A 25,525-nucleotide genomic window follows, 5' to 3' on the forward strand; every position below is an offset into this window, starting at 1 on the left:
TTATCAGATTTGCAAAATGTATTTGCAGCAATTATCTTGATTATACGAGTACAGTTATTTGAGGTTTACAGAGCAAACATGAAATATAACGAGTACATTTTTGCCCTAAAGAAATACAACATCCTACTACTAGAAATGTTGTTTCAAATGGCAAAACACTTCAACAATTATTTTTAAACAAAGTCCTTTTAACAGTTAAAAGAAAGATGATAATATTACATGATATAAACAATATTTCTCTATTATTTTCTAATTGTATTCGAAATGTAACCTACGCAACAGATTAGAAGCAAGGTTGTCATTATTAGTTACAAATGCCCCAGATGCATGCCCATGTATGCTACAGTTGTCTGCGCAAAATTTGCCTGAGTAGTTTAGGTATGAATCATTTTGTGACCAGAGAAAAAGATGTCATCTCAATATCGGAAACATTTATGCCAAGATTATTTAAATCCCCTCATCGATAGGTCTGGATCTAGCGCATGACAAGTCGTCTTATTACATGGAACATTCATGCCAAGTAATTTCGGACAAGAATTTACACGGACACACGCATGGACGGACACACGGTCGGAAAGTGCAATTTAAACATGCCTATCTCCGTCGGCATAGAAATATTTTGTACATTAACTAACATAAGCTGTAGCCCCTAATTACCTATAAGATTGCAGCTTGGTGTGTTACTCCAGGTTCCGTTAAGCTGACAGATAATTTCAAAATCACCAATCAGATTAAAACCCTTATCACATGTTACATGAACTGCAGATCCGTAATTTGTGAATGTTGAGTTTATAAATCCATGCTCAGGTGTAGGGTCACCGCAATCTAATAAGAATAAGAAAGTTAAGGTAAAAGTTAAATGGTATTTAAACTAGACGTATGTTGTGTTAGATAATAAAATGTACGTCTGACAATAACTACGAGTCATGCCAATACATATGCCACATAGATACACTTCATACATTATGTTATGACGACCCAACACCAGCTTTGAATAACGATATCAACTATAACTATAGATGTGTGCAAAAATTTAGAATGCAAAAAAGTTTATGTATGGTTCAATAAAATGTACCATACTACTAGTTAATTTTGCATTGAATGTACAATATCACTCAAAAAATACTAATGATTCGCATATGAGAACAAGACACTTGCGCCGATTCGTATGCTTTCAATGATTAAATCACATAATTCGAATTATCCCCTTTTTTATATAGTGACTTTTTGCTAGTAAATGAATATAGGTACAACTGCCCTAGAGCATATGGTAAGGTAAATTTACATTTATGTAATTATTAGAATTGCTTGATCAACAAAATAAAATAAGTAAAATAATCGTGTTTCTTGGTTAAAAAGATTAGGAAAATCACAATTATGGTATTATTAACAATACTTTATCAGTTGTATAAGTTAATACAAGCCTGTGCAAACAACAGAAACATCATCGTCGTGGTCACAGTTGTCATATGTAATATATGTGCAGTTGTTTATATGTGTTGCATCTTCCTCACAGCTCAGATCGTCCACAAATATTGGGCCTGTGCCTGGTCCATAATGGGCACCGACATAAAACGTTACCGCTGGACTTTAAATATAAATACCATGCGAATGTAAGTGAATGTTGATTTTGAGTTACAGTTCTGTGTTTAAAAATATCAATTTATATTTGAACATTATAACCAGCTGTAGATCCGTTCGTTTGCATTGAAACTATATCTCGACTTACTTGTGAATACCGTCTGATAAACTATTAACAAAAAATATAAAACAAATAAATAAAAAAAACATTAATTATTGATAAAATTTTCGAAAAGCCTCGCTTGCTTACGGGTATCCTAGCATACTACAAATAGCATTAGCCTCTTGCATTCCAAAATTATCATCGCATACTGTTCCCCATGTATTCAATGTTTTCAGCTCGACTCTTCCATTTGTTGAACTTGGACCATCAGCTATTCTTATTTCTTTTACATCCAATGGGAAACCTGTATAAAACGAAACAGAAAGATACGTCTTTGATTTAATGAAACTAATCTCATTAAACAAAAATGTACACATTACACGACATCTAACAGAATAAAGAAAAAAATAACGCTGTACATTTTTATATAGCACTGGAAGGTGTTTTTGTCATAAAACATGTCTCCCCCATGTATACTTTTAGCTTTGACGGCCATTTCGTGCAGCGAAGCGGAATGTGTAAGCAATATGCGCAACAAGGCTTTGAACTAATCACTCCTGTGAAGTTTTGTCGAAATCCAACTAGCAGTGTGACCTGTGAACGCCGGACAAGATTCTTCTATCTTTAGCTCTGGTGGCCATATTGTGCAGCGAAGCGATATGCACAACTAGGCTTGATACTGATCACTCCTGTGATGTTTCGTCAAAATCCAGCCAGCAGTTTGACCTGTGAAACCAGACGAGCTTGATGCGGACGGACGGACGGACAGAGGTCGAAGACAAAACTATTGGACCTATTGGGGAGACATAATAATATAATTATCTTTTTCATATCGTTATCTTTAGCAATGTACGTGCCGCCCATGACAGATGAGGATTTCATATAGATCTCTAAAGGTCTGATGATTGGAGAACACTAACACTAAAGACCGAATTGAAAATACCATGAAGAACATACTAGACAATTGACGGTAAGTACATGTTATTGAATTTTGAATTAAATAGGGTTAATGTGTGCATAAGCAAATCAACATATTTATCTCGACATGTTAAAACGAAATATCGCACTTAAAAATCAAGCAACAGACAGTTATACGAACTATATTCTTGACATTCTCCTTCTGTGATCCAGGTTTGCGTCTGGTTATCACACGTCAGTTTAAGCTTCCCAACATAAGTCCTATAGTAGGAACAGTCGGCATACAACGTAGTGCCATTGTAGGTAAAGAAATCCACACCCCAGAAGTAGATGTCTGGTTGTCCACAGTCTAGACAAATTTGACATACAAGAAAATGGTGTACCAAATGCAAAGTTTACATATATTAACGTGAAAAGTCAGAATATTTTAATTCAGAGCGGCTTAAAGTACCTGAAATTAATTCTTCTTCACACAGATATTTTTCACTGTGCCTAACAATTTAAAACATTATTCAAAATGCGGAAGAATATGCCAGTTTGAATGATTTCTCTTCATTATAGTTATATTAAAAATATTACATATCTTACTTTTTCTAAGTAAATCATCATTTTTCTGCTTTGCCAAACGGTGTCAATCCATAACGGATACCTTATAGCGGAATTTACCGTGCCCAGTATCTCGAAGCGTAGGCACCGGATGCAAGCAACTAAAAACAAGCAAGTTGTCAAGAACCACAGGCGTAGTAAATAAAAGTTTGCTGCTTTTTTCACAATAAATGTCCAGGAGTGTGCCTTCACGGAACTTGCTATATATATTTATTATGACTACACGGCTAAAAATGAAACTTTAACAATCCGGTTTCATAAAATAGTGAAAACAATCGACAGGAGTAAGCTGGAGTGGCCGTGAACACGCAGATTTTACCACATTATTTCCTTACATGTCACGTTTTTGTCAATCTCATTGGTGCTGACACCTTCTTCCCGGTATACATACTTAACTTGTAATAATAAACGATCCGTGCTGTCATCTGAAGAGCTACAATAACATGCAAATTGAATCCAAACGAAATGGCAACGGCACAGGAGTCCTTTAAAACTATTGCACCGGAGTCCTTTAAGCGTGTGATGTTAGCTTAACTGCCTAGGTATAAGTGTTGTAATACTGATGATATTTATGCATTGTGAACATTTCGGCCAAAGTTATTATTGCCATTTTTGGTTTTCCTTGAAACATGCACGGAAGTCTTTGCTCCAAACATTTGACAGTTTAAAGACAAACTGTCAGTTTCTCCTCTGTTGTTACACAATGCATTTTACAAACTTGAATGACGTCAGAAAAGTCGCATATATAAGCAGTGCATAATGACGAAAACTGTGCCCTAGCTGGAGATTTACTTTTTACAGAATTTTGTTAATCTATCGAAAATGCAATCTTGCTATACAGTATTTGTTACATGGGCTTTCTCTTTCTGGATGTATTCTGTTGCGTTGTTTTCGCGCTTACAGGTTATAACACACTAAATAGTTGTTTTTCTTAATTCTATATAAAATTGACCTATTGTACGATGACCGCAGCACACATCAGTACCCAATTTGAATGTCTGTTTCTTACATTTTCTTGAAGAATATTGTCAGTGCTAACTAAAATCAAAAGAAAAGTGGGGGTCATGTCTGATGCAAGAAAAATATTTTCAGTCAAACACAAAAACTGCAAAATCAGCTAAAAATGAGACCCAAAAACTATAGTGGTGGTGTATGATCTAAGTTGTCCTGACAAATTCTGTCATGTTGTTATTTCATTATGAAAATGCTACCTACATGTCAAGCATAGACCTGTCATGTGATTTTAGCAAAAACAAATGCAAAAGAAAAATAAGGAAAACAGCTCTATAGGGCGACTACCAAATTATGTTTTTTTTTCGCGTCATTTTTCTATTTCGTGTCTGTATGCCTACAACCTATTGATAATCAAAGTTCGTACACTCAATATTTCTCTCTTTGTCTCTTGTTATAATCACGTAACTATTTAAACTTTGTTTGTGGTCATTAGAACCACCTCTGTCATTTATACGCAACAGAAGACGTATATTTCATATAATTTTTTATGTTACTATAAAATGTGTTTTGTATGTAATAACCCCGTGTTGGCGAGACAGTTTTCGAAAAATGAGATAAAAAGCAATTATATCCACTACACAGGAAATCTATTTATGGCTTTTCCCTACTTCCTGAACTGGAAACTTGTTACTGAATGTAGTAACTTGTTTCCCGTCATCATTTTTGGCTTGCTTCTATCACATGGCCCGGTGCATAAGAGTAGCCTAAACATGGCGTCATTAAATGAGAATATAAAGTTAGATATTTATCTAGATTACTATCGTTCCGATTTTTTAATGTCATAACAAATTTTTTATTTAACTTTTTTTTTCAAAGTTTCCCGAACCGGAAACGTAACTTTCTAATCGGGCAACAGATATGTATATTACATTGAATTTGTATTCTGTCATAATTATGATCCCCTTTCCACTCAGCCTTTTTTTGTTATTTGCTTAACTTAAGTACTCTTTGAACAACGAATAATTCAATATAGATCTTTATCTTGAGTTTCCCGATGAGGGAAGTTACGTTTCCGTTTAAAAAACAGTAATTTCTATCGGTTTTTTCTTAGGATATTTGGCATAAATGCATCGACTGGGTTTTGCATTTTTCTTTTCATAGGTTGCGTACAGCTATTTCTCGTTCTGAACTGTTTATTATTCCAGTCTTACTTTTTTTTTTGGTTTATGCAACCACGGAGTGGACTTCGTATTCTTACATTGAATCTAAAATAAAACAATGCTTATTGTTGTTCGAGGACGTTTATCAGTATATTAGAGTTTGGACACAATAGCGTTTGTATAGTACATGAGTTCATACATGAAAACAGCTACCGATGCAAAGACTTTGTGAGTTAGAAAAACAAGAGAATTGTAGGACAATTCTCTTATATAGAACGCATTTAAAGTATGTAAGTACTAGATAATTATATGAAAATCAGTGTCCTTTTAGGAACACGTATGTCAGCACTTGTTTCTGTATAACATAAAATGTCGAGTAAATATGTTATTATGTGTATGAACTTCTTTGTGAGTGAAAATGTAAAATGAAAAGGTTAGGCCTGATTCTATATATCGTGTTTCATAGACTCTTAACACAGTCTTAAAATCAAACAAATCACAGTATTTTACTTATCTAAGTGTTTGACAGCTTATAGGAATCCTATGTCATACAATTTAAAGGATTCCGATGCCATATATTTTGGACAATTTGCATTCAATTTTGCGAAAAGGACTACCGTGGCTGTGAAAATATAGGTACCCTATAAAATACCCATTTTCCTCGTTGAATGGAGCACTTGTCTGAATGGTCATTTAGGACTGTGTATGGAACTATTTTTTAACCCTTTTACACTGTATAAAGAGATACTTATACCGCAATTACTATATACCATATATAATTTTCATGGTTTACATAATATGCCGTGATCTGGGCAATTTTGTTTCGATACATAACGTTAGCTTGCCCTTAATTGCATTAAATGCATCATACTACAAAAATAAACGTATCAAAAGTTTCGTGACACTTGGCGAGAGTCTATATAAAACTTATTACCTTCTTTATAAACATGTTTTTACCGGAGTTCATCATACCTAGTTTGTTTTGAGCTGTGAGGCTTCTGTGCCCTTCGCTTCGAAGTATTGGTCACGGTAAAATGCGCTACGGATTGACATCGTGAATAAGTTTTTTGCCACATTTTATCAATCATAATTACATTATTTAATTTATACAATATCATATGACTTCCACAACAGCTTTAAAGGTAATCATTTGTCTATATAAAAGTACTCACTTCGAAGATTGATATAATACACGAAGATTGATATAAATGTTCAGCTAACGCAAATTACATTCCAATAATTTCTGCAGAGTATACTATGTTAGGTTTAGTTGTCTTTCAGAATAGGGTAAGGATATGATACCCTGCTGTGGGGGAATATTCAATATGTTAGACTCTTCCAAAACATAATACATATTTTGCAAATTTTGAATATATATTACAAAACATTATCATTGGCAGTTAAGTTATGCGGCAAAGGACTTATCTAAATGACTCATATTTTTTCTTTGCTAAGTAGGTTTTGTGGATCAGCACAACGAATTCAGTAATATTCCATTATTATACTAGTATACCTTCCATGTTTGCTATGGTCATCCTTAAAGCTTAATATATAAACATTTCAAAGACGTCGAAGAATATATAACACAGTATTTCTGGGAAGTATTTCATACAAATTACCTCTTTAGATTATACTATAATACTACGTTGGTTTTAAGCCAGCCTTAATAATAGGTTAAATATGTTATTCACCGGATTTAATATATCATATTCTTCAAAAATCTATTAAAGCCACAAACCATTGCAAACAACAGATATGTCTCTCCCGTGACTGCACTCATTCAGGAACAAATATTTGCAGCTGCTGAGGGAATTATCATTATCTTTACAAAACAGCTGATCTATGAAAACTGGACCGCTTCCTTCGCCGTAAATTGCACCAGTAAAATACTGAGCTGCTCTGTAAATGCAGAAACAATTAAATTTAAGAAAGTGACAGTAAGTTAATCGCACAAATTATCATAACTGCAGAATATTGCCCGCTTTCAGTTTGGTAAAGTCATTGTAAATTAGTCTTCTGTGTAGATTTGTAAATAAAACATAGCAAAGAAGTTCGTCAAAATAAACACAAAGAAGTGTAAAGAAAATATAAACATTCCATTTACCTTAGTCCAAGCAAATCACAAAATAAGTCAGCAGCTTGAATATTGAAATTTTCGTCACAAATCGTTCCCCACGAATCGTTTACTTTGATTTCAGCTCGTCCATCATTTGGTCCAGTCCCATTGACTAGTCGTGCACCGGTTATGTTTAATTTTGGCCCTAAAATGACAAAAATGCACCCAAAGGGATACTGAGGCAAATGTATTTAACCAACATGCATTTCAGTAAATTCATTCATTTAAAGATATATAACTGTATAAACAATTGGAACGAAGATATTATAAACTGTGTTGTATTAAATCATTACCGTAACACATCACAGAAACATCTTCATTATGGCCGCAGTTATAGTAGTTATCAACAGCGTATCGACAATCGTTTAAATGAGCGTAGTAGGGACAATCAAGTCTATCAATATAAATTGGTCCACTGCCTTGGCCGTAGTAAGCTCCGTGAAAATACGTTCTGTATCTGTTGAAACAAAAATTTCGAAATATAATAATTAATTTAATCACAAATTATTTATGAATTTGAAAGCATCAATCTATAATATGTGGAATTTTTATCATATATAGATTTATTCGGGGATAAAATATGTGATACACTTTGTTAGTTTACCGGACTATTTACATGACAAAATCTAATTTGTGGAAATGTTGGCCATGAGTTGTCATCATACCGGTTGAAAAAGAATATAATTATTATTGTCGATTTTAAAAAAGGAGAAAACAATGCGGGCCTTGCAATCGACCTTACGACAGAACGTACGGAACGTAGTGTGTTACCGATGAGCCACTGAGTAACTGAAGTAACTGTCGGGCTATTAATGTAAGGGCTTACTTGTAAGTAATTTCCTGGTTCATTTGCATTTCAAACCGCTTTAATGCATTGCGATGCATATAGGTATTGAAGAACACCAGTAATATGGTATATTTGACATTGTATCTCACCGTATGTCCTACACCTCGAATCGACTTCACGCACTATCATTTGTGCTATGTTTGAGTGAGTCTTTTATGACAGTAAAAATGCATAGGGAACATACAATTCGTTTCGTGCCATATGAACTTTATCTCACCATACCGCCTTGACTTTGTACAAGTATATCGAGTGCATAACCGTATTGCGTTAAAATTTATAAAGTTATCAAAGTAACAATCAAAGTAACTATCAAAACAGTTCAAGGACACGACATTTTCTCTGTTTTCCAGTGTTTTATTTCGACCTTTAATAAAGAAAAGTTTTGTTCTACTGCATCATTGATGATACAAATATTATGGTGTGCTGAACTTGAATTGTCATTAAATGAACTTTTATGAGCTTTATTTGTAATATCACTTATAAATTTGATATAACAGTTAATCCTTGTACTGAGATTATTATTACAGAATCTTTCCATATTTGATTGAATTTGTAATTATGCATTATTTTACAACTAATTAATCATAATCATTAGTTACATTTGTATATGACACATGTATAAAGAATTTAATGAAATAATTTTCATTTTCTAATTTGATAAACATGTTTCAAGCGTTTACACATTTTAAATGTTTAACTAATGAAATTGTACATACGGCAAGCCGCCAAGCATTGTGCAAACAGTGGATAATTCTGACCATTCAAACAAATCATCGCATACTGTTCCCCATGTACCATTGACTTTTAATTCAACACGCCCGTGATATGATCCATGTGTTCCAGCAAGTCTTATATCCGTTATTTCTAACTGATATCCTGCGAAACAGGGACTGATTGGTTTTATTTGCATAATTTTCACAATTTTAGAATCAAACAAAATGTCTAACTCAAGCTGTATTTGATAAACTTTATCTTTATCAAAATTTTTGTCATTCGTGTTTCTTTTCTCTTGATGACTAAACACTATTAGATTATAAAAATCTGATATTGAACATGCTACTAAAACCTGTATACATGTCGTTTTTGATAAAAAAGAATATTTATACTGCTAGACACAACACAGACATGGACAACTGTTTTCAGTATCATCTCTATATGAAAGTAAATGTATTATATATGCAAATATAACAATATACATATTTCGCATATGAAAACTTTTGTAAAATTGAGAATTTTTAATTAAACAAATGAATTAAAGCAGAAAAGAATAAATTAAAATAAATAATACACAAAGGGTATTGAAGTCTTCCGCATTTATAGACTACACTATATCTGATAAAATCAAATTATCGAGTTAAGTATAAACTTAGTTTTTACAACTGGAGAAATGCTTCGTGTCACATCAGGGTAAGCGTTTGGAAAAAAGTACAGGCGAAACTTACATGAGTGTATTGTAAAGGTTTCTTTTGTCAATTTGAATTTGAATTTATTTAAATGCATTAAAATATACCAAAAAAAAAGTAATAACCAATATCACTGCCAGTATTCCTGAATTACACAATTACCTTGGGCTAAGGAACTACAAGGACAGCAGTTTACTTCAAATTAAACATTTTGAACTAAATTAATTTCAAAATAGTATCTGAATCATTAGAATTAATATACGTTTGATTAAGTCTGCTACACTGTCACTTCCGGTTAAACAAACGTGCAGTATTAACCTTAATATTATTTACTTGCATTTTATATGAACATCATAATGAACTGTTTAAAACTCATACCTGTACATACAACAGCTACATCGTCATAATGGGTACAGTTATTGGAAATCTCATAACTGCAAAGGTTTATATGAGATTCTGTTCCCGAACAGTTCAAATTGTTGACGTATATTGGACCACTGCCTTTTCCGCTGTAATGCTTGGCCTTTATGTTAAAACTGCTATATCTGTTCAAGTATATATAGGGGTGTTAAACTAAACCTGAAGATACTTAATAAAATAAACTCTATAGATCTCGGAAACACGTGTTCTTAAGTAAACATCACCTTTTACACATGATCCGGGTATGAAATAATGGTTGAAAATCTTTATCAAAAATGCAATCTGAGAGCTTTAAAAGCTTTTTAATTTATAAAATAAAGTCGCAGGGTCTAACATTGCTTTTCCTGCACACAAATTACAAAACAAAAGAAACAAGTGAACTTTCGGAATCTACATAAGAAATATGCTGATTTATTCTTGATTGAATCAGGTTTTAAATTACTAATTTACACCATAAAACGTCTAAGTAACAAAATGTTTGGCATATCATTACATAGAGTCGCTACTACCGAATATGTTCTTCTATTATTTCCCTTGATTTAATCTGCTATCGGAAACCGCATTTGTCTTTCGTAGACTAACAGAGCACATTATTTATTGAACTCTAGCCTATTTTTAAAAACCTTATCAGTAATGTTCCAGAGAATTATCTGGTATGTTTATATCTTAATATAATCTCCCAACTTACAAAAGACATCTTTAATCAGGTAAACTCGTACCAAAATACGCTCATAAGCAAAATCATTCTTGTATAAAATTGTGTTCCGGTGTACTGTGACAGGAACCGATATGCTAAAGTACAGTCAAACTTGTCAAAACGACTAACTGAATTAAACGACTTCCTGTCGTATACGACCCTGTTCCAGGCCACCCAACGTAAATCACTATATATAACGTCTCTGAATAAAACGACTCCCTGTCTAACGCGACAAACTACCGTAATTTTTGCGTCCTTTGAAGAATATATGGCCGATTTCAAAGACACTTGGCAGTTTTTACAGCCTAGAAGGTTGCAAAAAAAAATGTTTTTCGCACCTCGTCGTAACCTTGGCTCTACAGCCGGTTTAGGCATTAGTGGTTAATTAGCGATGATTAGCGATAATTGATCATTCTTCAAAGAGTTTGCTATACATATCATCGGTATTTAATTGACCCGTGTCTATCAATTACCTGGAAAAATGTATATCACTGTGTCTCATAATCTATCGCTTTTTTATTCTTTTCCATTTTACTAATGCAAAGTATGGGATTTCGTCATCAATATTTGTGTAAAACATCATGTGTTTTACTCAAAATCAACCGAGATCTTTCCCATCAATGCACGGCGCTACGTCATACAAATTTACTACGTTAAAATGTATGTTACAGAAAGAAAGAACTATTATCGTACAGCAAATACCTTCCTGTAACGTTTCAAAATTTATACATACATGACTTTATTAAATGAAATATAAAATACATACTTACTCTAGTCCAAACATTTTGCAAATAACTGTTGCATCTGCAGAATCAAAATTAGTGTCACAAATTGTCCCCCACGTTCCGTTGACTAAAATTTCAACACGTCCTTCGGAAGGTCTGTGACCATTCTTTAACTGAATGCCACTTATATTGAGTGGAAACGCTGCAATTAATATACACTGAAATATTAAACTGAAATAAATAATACAAACGACTTTACGCAAGTATTTCATATCATACACACTCATTGGTTTATCATTTTAGAATCCTTATATCCTTTGATATCTATTGCCATTTTGTTTTTTTCATCTAAGGACATGTTCCTTTAATAGAAATGAGCAATTACACAGAGTTTTATAAGATTTGTTTCAGACACACTTTCGCAATCCAAGGTGCAACTGATGTAAAAAAGCAAAGCCGAATTTATATCGAGTTGTACAAAAGGATATTCACTTTACACTGGGAATTCAATCTATTGAAGTGATCAAACAAACCTCTCTGATAATTTGTTTTACGTTTAAGATTTGAACACATGCCTGGCAGGATGCTGCAGACAGTAATAGTGCATATTTAAATATGTATACAGTTAGGACACGTACGCTGCCAGGAAGGACGAACTATTTACAGCACCCTGATGACAAAGAAGATTAAAAAGTAAACATCATGCTCCATACCAAAAAGAGGAGTGCATCTTTGCTCCTCGGACCAACTATTGTTATTCTGACATTTCATTTTTATCTGGTTTGGGTAGAATCCTGTATGACATATCACTGTTAATTCTGTTCCATTGAATGCTACTGCATTTCCGTTATAAATATCTGGTAGACCACAAGCTGAAAATTCATTGCAAGACTAAATGCGATTTTATGTTCTTGTTAACAATTAAGGATCTGTATAATCCGTTATTCAAATTATATAAATAATCTCATGATCACTCTGTAATATTTTATTGCTAAATGCATTGTTAGTAGCTAGACAAAACTTAATCTTAATAATGTATATCATGCTTTGGGTTTTATTTGCTTAGAATTTATTGTGATATCATACTTCTACTAAGAGTTGTAATAGTAATAACAGTAAAACTATTTTAAACCAAGAACACACCATCATCACAAAACAAGAACCTTAACGAGAACGGCTTCAAGTATTGTAATGTAAATTAATGCTCCCTGACTCCAAAATAACCCCAAAATAACAAGCTGTAGATAGATACTTGTACATCACTTTTGCATACATCCTTTCTAACAAACTCTGTTTCATTACGTTTTCACTTTCTTCACATAGGTATGTCATTTAAAATGATGTTGGAAGTTTGTGCCTTTCTGATGTAACAGCAACATTAAGAATAACAGTACATATATACTTACATGTACAAGCTATTGATAAGTCGTACGAGTGAGAGCTTGAAGGACGATACGGATAATTTAATGTACAGCTATTTATAGTATCCTTTTCTGTATAGCAACGCATATCACCTGTCAGTATTGGCCCAGCTCCTATCCCATATTTTGCAGTATCAAAATACATAGCTAAGCTAGAAAACAAATAAAAAAACAAATCATTGGGTGATTATATCAATTTCGTTTATTTGCATTACGCTGCATAAATCTCACACACAGTATCTTATAAATATTATATATCGGTCAAGGCTTAGTCAACTTAAAGGAACGATCTGTTTTCAAGAAAGTTTTATTAAATCCCATCGGAACTGCATTTCTGCCTCTTGCCGATTTCGTTATGCACTTAAGGATGTTTCCCTTGATGCTCTGTCTTCTGCAAAGGCACGTGGGGCTTTAAGGAAAGCTGTTTATATGAATAAGAATTTACATGTCAAGTCCTCCATTGAGCGGGATAAGAAATCATCTGACGGGAATTACTCCAGTCTACAATGTCTTGTGACTCTGGCACATGGTTGGGGTAAGAGTGAGTTTAGGTGCGCACCATAAGCTCCAAAGTGGTGTTTTTGCCGATGATCGTTCCAAGGCGGTGCCCTACAGTATTATTATATTTGTTCGTTTTCGCCTCGTGTGTTTTCTTTGTAAGTGTAATGGTCTTGTGCACGTCTGAGTATTGTGAGTTGTGATTTGGAGAGATTGCGGTTTTCGAACTCGAAATTCCCCCTTCTTGATATTTACTCTTGTTCTTTGGCTGTGAATCACAAAGCCATAGAATATTTGGCGGACAAAGAAATTCTTTACCACAATCTACCGGTTCAATAGATGTTTACCGCAGGATACTTAAAATATTATAAAATTGTTGTCCCTGTTCAAAATGAATGTTATTCGTAAAAAAGAAAATAAATAACTGCAGAAAACTACGTGTGGCTTAGTATCGTGAAAATTTAGCATTTGCAAATGCATCAAAATGACATTGTTCAAAAGACGTTGAACAATCAGAAAATGTCGTCCCTTTTTGCAGTTCATTCCCGTTTTTGTTTCAGGACAAATATTTCTCAATTGACAAAAGATTTGTAGAGTAGTTATACTCATGTTTTATAGGCTATTCAGTTTGCATTTAGAACAAAATTGGTATATTGGTGTTGTTGATCTTTTAATTATAAAAAATGGAAAAAATTGTTAATGGTCAAATATTGAAATATCAATTATTCGTACTGTTTATAATTTTATTGTCCATTACGAGAGTTATTCAAATAACTCGTAGATACTGGGAATAATATGAAAATAATTGACATCATATGTTGTCATCGCGGATTTCCGGTCGCTTTGGGACACAATTTCTGAAAACCCCGTAGAATATATATGTAATTTCATTTACAAACTGGTATCGGCCAAAAGTTCCGATGGCCCCCTATATGCAACAACGTCTTAAGGGGTATATAATTCAGCTATTCTGTATTCTGCAAAGACTCTGACGACGCATCTTTTGACGCCTGCATTTGTACATGATGTGTTTGAATACTCGTATGCATGAAGCTAATGGCAATTATTTGAAATTTTGCGGCTTTACTTTAGAATAGTGTGCACTTACTTACATATGTGTTGCACTACCTACTTGTATCGGACATCAATAAAAACCTCAAAAACATTTGTTTGCAAAAATATTTTATGATAAAAATTATTTATAGTTTATTAGAAATAGACAAAATGTACATGTTTGCAAGATCGATGCATTCAGGCGTCAGTAATTTATTTCAAAGTACACTATTTAAAGGGATAATCCTTGTTTGTTTTATGCCACTTGATACATGATACACGTTAATATGATAAATTAAAGCAAGGTCACAGATACTTTATCAAGGTCGTGGCTTTAGTTTTCATCAAAACAAAACAAAAACAAAAAACAAAACCAAAAAGAGAGAGAGAGAAAGAAACATGCACTATCATTTGTATTTGAAGGTTTTGAAATGAAACAGTCTTAGTTAATTTAGATTTTTATAATGTTTGAACAATTATTTCATTTCATCACTTTAAAGCATGTATGTATTTAAAGTCATGTTCATGTGAAATGAAGGGCAAATCTAAAGCCCAGATCTCACTTTCACGGTTTGGTCTCCCGGTTTATCCCGGTTCAGTGATCCGGGATAAACCTTGTTCAACCTTGTTGAACCTACGTACAACCTTGACGATTCCGTGAAAGTCCGGGAAGATCCTTGATGAAACTTGTCGGACCGGCAAATGGCCCCGGTTGTTTTAAAATGTTTAATACAACCGGGAATCACCGGGAACGATGACTATAACCGGCATTTTCCGTGCAGCATTGGCTCAATGCCGGCAATATCCTGGGTAACACCGGATATCCACCGTGTGTCTACCGTGATATTCCGTAGTAGTCCGGGGTCCATGGCAGTCACTTTATATACGGTTTATACACGTACGCCGGTCCTGGAGAACGCAGGTGAAGCACGGTATGGCTCCGTCTTGTACCTAGGTGTATTTGCCGTTTCACTCCCGGTTATATCGGAAAATGCCGGCAAACCTCCGGTAGAGTCCAGTAAAACCCCGTTTCACTGGACACCGTTTCACAACGGACTGTCAGGGTTTAACCAGGTGTGTGCCGTGTGATTCCGGCCACACGACGGTGACAGAAGGTGAGGTTACGGATCAACGACGGTAACAGACAGTGAAGTTGCGGTGACATAAGGTAATATGATGATATAGTATATAAAAACAATCCTAGTTTGAATCAGTGTAGTTAGTGTGTTTGTTTAGAGCACACGAAAATGCACTACTATAGTATATCAATAAATAGAACAGATACAGGCTCCATCGGATGAATTATCAGTTACATATCTTGTTCTGTAAGACGTAAGGGTGCTGTTCTTGGCTTCTTTTTCTTTTGGTTTTGTCAGATTGTGGGGAGTGATTCAAAGGTGATTTACTATGAACTTGATTTGGGGAGGGAAGTTTTAGCCTTCCAGCAGAGCCTTCGTCCGTTTGACTATGTGTTTGCTACTCAGTAGAGTCGTCTTCAACTTGGCTTCCCACTGGTGGCAATTTTCTTGCAGGTTTCTTGGTCTTCGGCATGATGTTTCGCTTCTAGTGACTGCAATATAACTGATGGGGATCCGACGTACGTCCTGCTTTATATGCTACCAAGTAAATACTGGTAGACGCCGGTGTGTCACCGGATCACAGCCGGGCTATGACGGGATGCTACCGGCGGTCATCGGGGCACTACCGGCTACGACCCGGGTCACTCGGGGTTACACCGGAATCAATCGGGATCATGCCAGACAATCACCGTGGATATCCGGTGTCAGACCGGGACTTAACCGGGGTCAAAGTGTAAATTCTGCTTCTTTACCGGGGGTTAACCGGGACACCGTCGGGAATATGAGATCCAACTTACACTTTTACCAAAAGTTGTCACGGTTCATCTAGGTATACCGGCTAATGTTTACCGGGGATGAACCGGGCCAGTCACCGGGAATGGGAGATCGAGGCTTAAGGGTATACTAGATTTTGCTTTACTATGTAAGTGACTGAAAAAATTTTTTGCCGGATTTCTATTTCTTTTATTGTTTTTTTTCAAAACGACGCCATCTTGTTTCTGAAAACAATAATGCTAAAAGAAAGCATATTTATTTAATAACATTTATAAATGATACTTTATTAGGTACGTGAGAACATGCCACTGTATCTCATATGCCCACCGTATTTGAAATTACTATAAATTTTATTACGAAAACGCAAATGACTCGTCCATATATTTTGTCCACGACTTTAGCTTTCTGCACTTAAATCAAGGAATATTGCATCTGGAATGAGATTGTCCACGAAGAGGTTACCTATTGTTCTGTGAAGCGGCGTTACGGATTGTATAAATTTGCGTCACGTCAAAGTTTTAGTATCTGCCTTGCAACAGAACTTAAAATAAAACGTCACTTGGCAGCAAAATATAGTAAGTCATTCATTTTCAGCAGTACAAAGTCATCGAGTACCAAACACAAGTTAAGCCTTTTATTTTCGCGTTCTTTTTTTAATGTTTAGGATTTTAAAATCTATTTAAATGCAGATTGTGTGTGGAATTTAGAGGGCCATAAACTTTTAAAAAATATAAGACGGACACATACCTAGTTGGTGGTAGATTGTTATTAAAATTATTTTAAATCAAAAGATATGATAAATAAAACATAAAGATTTCTGTCTTTTCTGTGATATTAAAGCCTTACTTTAATATTTTCTCCGCCTAATAAATTTAGTTTCGTAAGACTAACATAATATTCTCCACGTACTTACCTTGCACCGTGTGTATTGCAGATTGTCTTTGCATCATACATATCTACGTATCTTCTATCTATTGTTCCCCAATGACCATCAACTTGTAATTCGATACGGCCGTCGTACGGCCCAGTGCCATTTACAAGCCGTGTGTTGGTAATGTTTAAAGGAAACACTATAAAAACAACATTAAAGGTTTGATAAAATAGATACATGATTTTAAAGGGATCACTATTTTATAGAGATGACGCCGTAAATATTAAGCCTGGCTGCGCTTAATAGGACACCAGGAGTTTCTTAAACGGTAAAAAAACGTTTTCAGTGGCGATCAACATTTGTTAAATATACGAGTATTTGAGATGAAAAAATGATAGTTACTTGGTGCATTTCAAATGTGCAACATCTCTTCGGACTTGAGAATGTTAGGCAATTTGTACAGATAAAATGAAAAAGTCCGGTAATAAAATTATGATAAAACCGTTTGTCGTCCCCAACAATGACTTAAATTACCTTTTATATTATGATGAAATCAAAAGAACACCATGATGCTGAAGAACCACATAATTAACAATACTCTCTTTTTTTAATGGTCATCACAGGACCTAAGACCGCTATGAAAGTAAGCCATTTATATTGTGTATGCACTTTGGAAAGAAAGAATATTACTGAGTAAGCAATGAAATACTGTGTAAGTCCATGAGACAGGAACAATGATATTATTTCCTAACTTATGGAATGATGAGAAAATAAGATCCAGTTTGCCATTATTGTCAATGAAGATATTGAGATATGGCAGGGTGAGATGTTATAAATTTGATATTATATTGGTACCTTATCTGGTATATTTCAATTATAATTGTGAAATTTAAAAGTCATTAAGAAAATGACAGAAAGCCCTAAAAACTATATCGTTATAAATATTAAACTTGCTTAAGGTAGTTAAGCATGTTTTGATTAAACTCTTTTCCTATAATGTAAAATTTGATTAACCTTATGAAATATATTTTTCCTCGCACAGAGTCTCTAAGTGTTTTGGTGTCTGTTGGAAAATTTAAATTGTGTTCACATTTTCCGAAATAGAGGTTTCTTCTACAATAAGGATGCTAATTTTCTTAAAAAGAAAACATATTGTGTAAGATAACGCGAGATATAATGTATATGTTCATGTGCTATTTTGTGTTATATTTGCCCATGATTAAGGAGATTCGTGCATTTCAAACTGATTTAAACATGTGTTGGAATTACTTAACCGGTCAAAATTAAAATAACTTTAATTTCCTTACACCGAATCCAGGTTTTATTCTACGTTTTTCGAATAAGACTTATTATTTTATTAATAAATAATAATATTTATTTTGGCGCATCAAGCTTGGCGTGTATCCAAGCAACCAAATTAAATTTGGTATTTGGATACACTCGGCATATTCCGTATCCAATAATCATTAGTGTGTGACCACTGGTCAATCAATAGTCGGAATGTGTACAACCAACAGAAAAATGAAATGGTTTCAAAATCCCACCCGCCACTCCCATTTAGTTGCCATGCCATTTACTTGCCATATTGTTAATGGTACATATCAGTGAATATCTAGTAGGCTATAATATAATAATAAAAAAAGGATGCAAAATTGATCTGTTTTAAATGGTTCGGGATTGCAGGTGGTCTCTGTATAGTATAGAGCATAGTTTAATCATTCAAGATCAGTTTAACAAGTTTGTTTTTAGTAGAGTAACTGGTACATGTATGGTGACATATTTTGTTATTTACAATGTTTAATATCCATGTATTTTGCAGTATACTGCCGGTGGAGTTTTATATATTTTCAGGCTGTTTATGCAGTAATGGAAGGAAAGTTGTGAACAGACAGTAAATAAAATGGACAATATACCAAGCACAAATGGTATACCAAGCACAAATGGAAGGAGTACAAACAATATTTGAAACCATTATGTGATGCCTGTTTAACATGGATATACATACAAGCTAAATTAACTAAGCCATAACATGGATATACATACAAGCTAAATTAACTAAGCCAGTCAAGTGGATTGTATAAATCAAATTTATCCAAAGCCTCTGGGAACGTGGAATAGAAACTCGAAAGTAACAAAGTTTAGAAACGTGAATGACTTTAACTAATAACAGCTACAAATGTCACAATAATCGTTTTAACATGAACTTTCCATTCGATCCATCACAAAGCAGGAAAATTCACAAACGCTGGAATCTTAAAACTTATATACAAATTTAACACACCTTGTCTATTGGGACAGGCCTTGTCACAAACAAACAGTAATTGCTTGTAACAAAACTAGGAGCCATATAAAAGGAATCATCCGGAAAATATCAGCTGCAATTGCACTTACCAGAACATTAGCTTAGTATGTCATGACAGGACAGTGAGTAAGATGACAATATTACAATAGCAAGAGGAGAAATATGAATATACTCTCTTATAGTAATATGTATTACTTATTGTTTGCAAAAGTGTTTTAATAACTTGTAACACTAACATGTGTAACAGAAAACACTAATATATGTACAATATGAACAATTAAGACGAGACTGGAAAGATGTTTGTTCAAATGTAGTTTTGTCAATAGATTTGCGCAAATGGAAACCAAGAAGCGGTCAGCTCCTTAATAACGAAGAACAATTAATCAAGGGATGTCTCAGCAATGGTCTTGACATGAACATAAAATACTTTTTCAGCAGTGACAATATTATTCCATGCTTAATTTCGGAGATGTTCAGTCGCAATGATACTGTTCTATTGTGTGAATAAGCCATATTTTGTTTTTACATGTTGAAAGTTGCATAAATAGTGCAATGAACTTTGAGCAGTCAATGTTTCTTAAATTCAATTGATGTACTTTTTATGTTATATAAATTGCATAGTCAGCCAGCTCATGTAATCCAACGCTTTCCCGTACTTTTCTCTCAAGAGTTTTTAGGGTTTTGATGCGCAGATTACAAATAAAACTTGTACATAATTTTATTCTGCATAATCTCTGTTCATTGCACTATTTACTGTTTATGCCACGAAGAACTAACTTGTTCATAATAAGTTATTCTGATTCATGTCTTTCACATTACCGTTTATGTTACATATTTTAGATGGATTTTTACATTATTATGTTAGAGGACCATGTTAGACTGGCTGTAGCCAAATATGCTATTCTACTTAAAAAAGTTACTGATTTGAATATAAATTCAGTCTGATATTTATCCTTTTCATGGAAAAATATTTTAAGAAGTTTCAGTTCTATATATAATTCGAAAAATTATTTATCATTCTGTTGTTACCTCTGAATGTATTGAGTAGAAAATGCAAAAGATAAATGCAACGATTTAACTTTTAAGATTAAATAATCTATTATATACTTTAATCATGTTAATTTAGGATTCTGTCGCACTGATAAGGATCTCCAACTGACATCGAGTGAGCATGAGTATTTACCATCATTTATCCAATTCAAGCCTAAATTCATGTCATTTTGTAGATTTTAACTTGCTATACTATGGGTGACTATGGTCGCAATGCTCCTCGTCCTTGGTAACTTGGGTGGCTGTGGTCACAATGCTCCTTAGGTAGTTTAAGTTTTTGCGTCTACATGCTAAATTTGCCTAAATCAGTTAAACATTTGAGTGGATATGGCAGTTTTTGCAGTGATAATTGAGATCTTGTAGATTTCAACTTGCTGTACTATGGGTGACTATGGTCACAATGCTCCTTAGGTATTTTGGGTTGTCGTCTACACACTTCAGTTATCCTAACTACTTTTGCCTAAATCTGATTAATATTTTGTTAATAATGGGTATGTTATTATCATAATACAACTAAAGGGGAATAATGTTACAACACACAGGTTCGTTTCCTAGCAGTAGTGATGTATGCTACTATGGCAGTTTTAAGTGTGACAACTTTTTCTAGGGTTGTATGTTGTTGTTGTTGTGATGTATTCTGCTAGGTCGGTTGACAGTATATCGAACCATTGGTTGCTTGTCTGCTGTTAAAGTGATACTAACAGCTAGCTCTGTTAACACTTTAGTGTGTTAACCGCTAGGTCAGTTAAATTGTGTTAACCGCTAGGTCGGTTAAAGTGTGTTAACTGCTAGGTCGGTTAAAGTGTGTTAACCGCTAGGTCGGTTTAAAGTGTGTTAACCGCTAGGTCTGTTTTAAGTGTGTTAACTACTAGGTCGGTTAAAGTGTGTTAACCGCTAGGTCGGTTATAGTGTGTTAACAGCTGTGTCGATTTAAAGTGTGTTACCGCTATGTCGGTTAATGGATAGGTCAGTTTACAGTGTGAACTAGGTTTTTCCCATTACTACGAAGCGTAATTCCTAGCTTCACAAGTCCGCAGTCTGCAGTTGCTATTTTAGTCAATTTATTGATGAAAACATGCGCTTGCTTGCTCGTCAGTCAGTGGGCCTGATATCATGCTGTCTTTTCTGCCACTTATTAATATGACTGATATACAATTTTGTTTGATACCCTTTGGTGTAAATTGTTTGTATGTTGAAGTGTTGACCTGGAATAAAGTATTATCGTTTATACAATGTTGCTAGTTATTGCCTTTAGAAGTCCTAAAATAAATGCCGTTACACCATTTCTTCGGGTTTATCTTAGAATGCAAGCCTCTAAGTATTATTATGTTTGTACTGCAGAAAGGATTATTATCAAACTTTTCACGAGGTCGCATTATAAATTATTACAGGTACAAAGAATGTAAACGAACCAATAACAGTTACGGCTACAAAAGAGTGTCCGCATGCCACAACAAGTGCACACCCGAAATGTATTATTAGATGTAGGGCAGTTGATTTTTCCTGACATTTTAGTATATATGCAAATATTGAAAAAGTGTGAATGGTTAGTACAATTAAAGTGTGTATATAAAACAGCATCGAATGAAGAATATAAGCATTATGATCTACTGGTACAGATATGACCCTTAAATTTTTCATCTAAAAACGTGGATGAAACTTTTAAAACGGACAAAGACCAGCAAGCGTCAGTTTTAGCACCTCCAAAACTAACTTACACGAAATGCTGTGAAAAACTATGAATAATTACTTTTCAATAAAATATTACTACACTGGTGGCAAGGTAAGCGAACTTTTATATTATACACAGTAACTTATAATTAAAAAAATACCCATACCTCTACAAGCAACAGCTACATCCCGGCTATGATCTGTACATGACACATCTAGGTTATATGTGCACTGATTAAAATCTGTCTCCGTTGTTTTACAGTCAAGTTTATCTATATGAATAGGACCTGTTCCTGATCCATAGTAGTAGGAGGTTGTGCTATATGTTCGATACCAGCTGAGCAAAGAAAAAATTGTCTATTGTACTTTAGTATGTTGGATAACAATTATAGATTAGAACATAATAAATAGCTTTTAGTTTTTTTCATGTTAATATATATAACTGACAATGGCCTAGCGCATATCGTGACCCATTCCAAACGTCAGTAACTTACATTTTTTAAGCATATTGTCAGTGCGGAATAAAAATCAAAAGACAAAGTGGGGGACATATGTGATGCAAGAAAAAACATTTCAGTGACACAAACTGCAAAATCAGCGAGACCCCTAATTGTATTGGTGGTGTATACTCTTATGTTCCGATGACATTTTCTTTCATGTTATTATATATTTTATGAAAATACTACGCACATCGAGGGCTGACCGGGAAACTTTTGTATCTGCATTTTTTGTAAATTTTACAGGAGAAAGAAGAAACTGTATATTTAAAAAAAAAACACACACAGCTTAGTATTACCATTCTTAGTAATCATTATCAATTGAAACAATAAATAATATATTGGCTTTTAAAATGTACTCAAATAATTTATTTTTAAGATTTAGCAAAAAAGTGTCAGATACAATCGTTTCACTTCAAAATGACGTTATTGAATTTAGAAAATTACAGTGAAACTATTGTATCTGCGTTATTCATTAAATATTATTTATAAAATTTATATTGCTTTAAGCATAAAATTATTGTTTTACTTATAAATAACATAAATTACAAACTATACAATAAAAATAGTGTTAGATACAATATTTTCTTTTTGATGACCGGGAAACTACTGTATCTGCACTTGAATTATTTTTTCATTTTTTTTATTATCTTACCATATTATCGCTTATCTGTATTTATATTTTTGTATTTCCATTGATAAATTGGTAAACAAATATTTGTTAAGGCTCTAAAAGTAACTAAACAATACCTTAAGCCAGTAACAATGGTCAAATAAAATAAAGATATGTTTATCATTACCTTTATTTATTTTATTTTTTTTGGCAAGCGTATGCATTAATACTTGACTGTACACATTTCATTACATTCGGATATAAATTTCATACATGAAATCAAGAAATTAATTTATGCTAAAATGAAGCTATACAAGGGGGGAAATGAGCTGCAGCATGAGAAAACCAACATAGAGCATTTATGACCAGTATGGATCCAGACCAGCCTGCGCATCTGTGAAGTCTGACCAGACTGCGCAGATGCACAGCTATGTTGGTTTAATTCGGACCGGTTTATTTCAGTAATGTTAGAGCACTTTTGTGTGGCAGTGGCATGGTGACAGAGTTCTGTTGCTTTTGAAGTGACTGTGTAAGGCATAAAAATTTGTCTGTTTCCATTGTTTGTTTACAGTATTCCGACCTACCCAAAATGTTTGGTCCCACCCTAACATTTTAATGTTTTTATGGCCTTAGTGATTTTTTTTTCAAATTTTTAATAAAAAGTTGCAGAACTGCACTTTTTATGCTTTAAACATTGACAGTGATGTTAGAAATGAACTTATTGGTGCTCTAAAGCCATAAACTCCTTATTTGTATTCATTTCTTGACATAAAAATAATTTCCGAAAAGTCTCAATAATTTTAAACAAACAAAAAACATTTTCCGACCTACCTACCCTAATTTATTTTGAGCATGCTACCGAAAACAAAGAATTGTTAAGGTCTAATTTACCTTTATGTGAGGAATTTAATATGGGATTTTGTTCTCTGTATCACCTGTGTTACAGCTACAGTAGTATAGTGAAACTTTGGTAAAGACAGAATATTATCAAGAATCATTTTATAAAACTTCTGTAAACAGAGATTTCTACATGGCATTGTCTCTTTTTCGTTTTTGGACAAAGGTATTCATATACACTGAAAAAATTAAATCTTTATAGTACAAATAAAAAATCACAAAATCGACAAAATGTTTCTAACAGAACTTCAGTTTATTACAATAACTTTAATCAACTTTATCAATATTTGAGACTAGAATTTCAAAAATGACAGACAGCTAAATGAAAAGCCAGAAAGCAAGCACATAACCACACGCATTTGCGATAAATGAATAGTAACTTAGGCATTTTGTCATGTCCTTACCCTCTCTGAAGCATACAACCCTCCCGTGTGACAGATCAGCATAATCCGATAGGAGTCACAAAGGAAACTTCTAAGGTAATGCTTCATTGACCTAATTTGGTCACGCTGCCATTTTCAAAAGTAAAGGACAAGAAAAAGCAACAAGATAAGCCATTATGTCACATAACAGAATGACACATGACTAACTCCGTCTTCTATATTTTCATAAAAGTATGTATAAAATTAAGTCAATAGCCATTAAATGTAAGCCGTGACTGTACGGATTAACCTGGTTATAATAGAGCCACGTCACACTAACAACTGCCTTTTGTAATCTTCAGGACTTTGCAAACAGAGTGGGCCCAGATCAGTCTGATCAGGGCCCACAGTGTTTGCTAAGTAACAAAAGACCTATTAAACTTTTTTCAAGAAGCAATTTCCTGATCCTATTTCAACAACCTAGAAGCACAGAAAAGCCGGGATCTACACAAAGTCTTGACAGAAATTTACTCAGTCATGAAGACACTTTTTTGGCTCAATTATGTAATAGTATTCAGCATTATTTTTTTTGTGGAAATTGGCGTTGAAGCTTACAAGCCGAGTTCTTCCTGAAAAAAAAATAGTAACAATTTTCCAACAATAAAAATAACACGAGGATCCACAGAGTCGTGAAACGCTCACCTCAGTGATACCAATTTACCAAATATATAAGCTCGTGGCTTTTTGGTTTGGGACTAGATAATATATTCAAATCTTTTCCTACATAAGTATATGTAAAAGAAGTGATTTTAAGAACAGCTTGAAATATCTTGGTAGAAACATTTTAGTAGAGGGTCACCTCGCAAACATTTCAGGGCAGGTTTTGTTTAAACAATTCATGCCTAGC

The 25,525-nt window shown here is 33.9% G+C and overlaps 1 protein-coding gene across 2 annotated transcripts in view; it reads right to left on the minus strand.

Annotated features, from left to right (window-relative positions):
• Positions 1-25,525, minus strand: part of LOC123542051 (uncharacterized) — a 62,585-nt gene that overhangs the window by 26,954 nt on the left and 10,106 nt on the right. For both annotated transcript variants that reach the window (XM_053530841.1, XM_045327684.2), the window contains 14 exons: positions 22,417-22,586; positions 17,269-17,425; positions 12,937-13,103; positions 12,244-12,402; positions 11,576-11,732; positions 10,067-10,233; positions 9,002-9,161; positions 7,732-7,895; positions 7,427-7,583; positions 7,061-7,221; positions 2,784-2,951; positions 1,832-1,988; positions 1,425-1,588; positions 658-825 (listed from right to left, as the gene is read on the minus strand). In XM_053530841.1, the coding sequence (XP_053386816.1) occupies positions 658-825; positions 1,425-1,588; positions 1,832-1,988; positions 2,784-2,951; positions 7,061-7,221; positions 7,427-7,583; positions 7,732-7,895; positions 9,002-9,161; positions 10,067-10,233; positions 11,576-11,732; positions 12,244-12,402; positions 12,937-13,103; positions 17,269-17,425; positions 22,417-22,586 (2,276 nt within the window). The remainder of the gene's footprint in view (positions 1-657; positions 826-1,424; positions 1,589-1,831; positions 1,989-2,783; positions 2,952-7,060; positions 7,222-7,426; positions 7,584-7,731; positions 7,896-9,001; positions 9,162-10,066; positions 10,234-11,575; positions 11,733-12,243; positions 12,403-12,936; positions 13,104-17,268; positions 17,426-22,416; positions 22,587-25,525) is intronic.

This window comes from Mercenaria mercenaria, chromosome 19 (assembly GCF_021730395.1).
Source record: "Mercenaria mercenaria strain notata chromosome 19, MADL_Memer_1, whole genome shotgun sequence".
Taxonomy (NCBI): domain Eukaryota; kingdom Metazoa; phylum Mollusca; class Bivalvia; order Venerida; family Veneridae; genus Mercenaria; species Mercenaria mercenaria.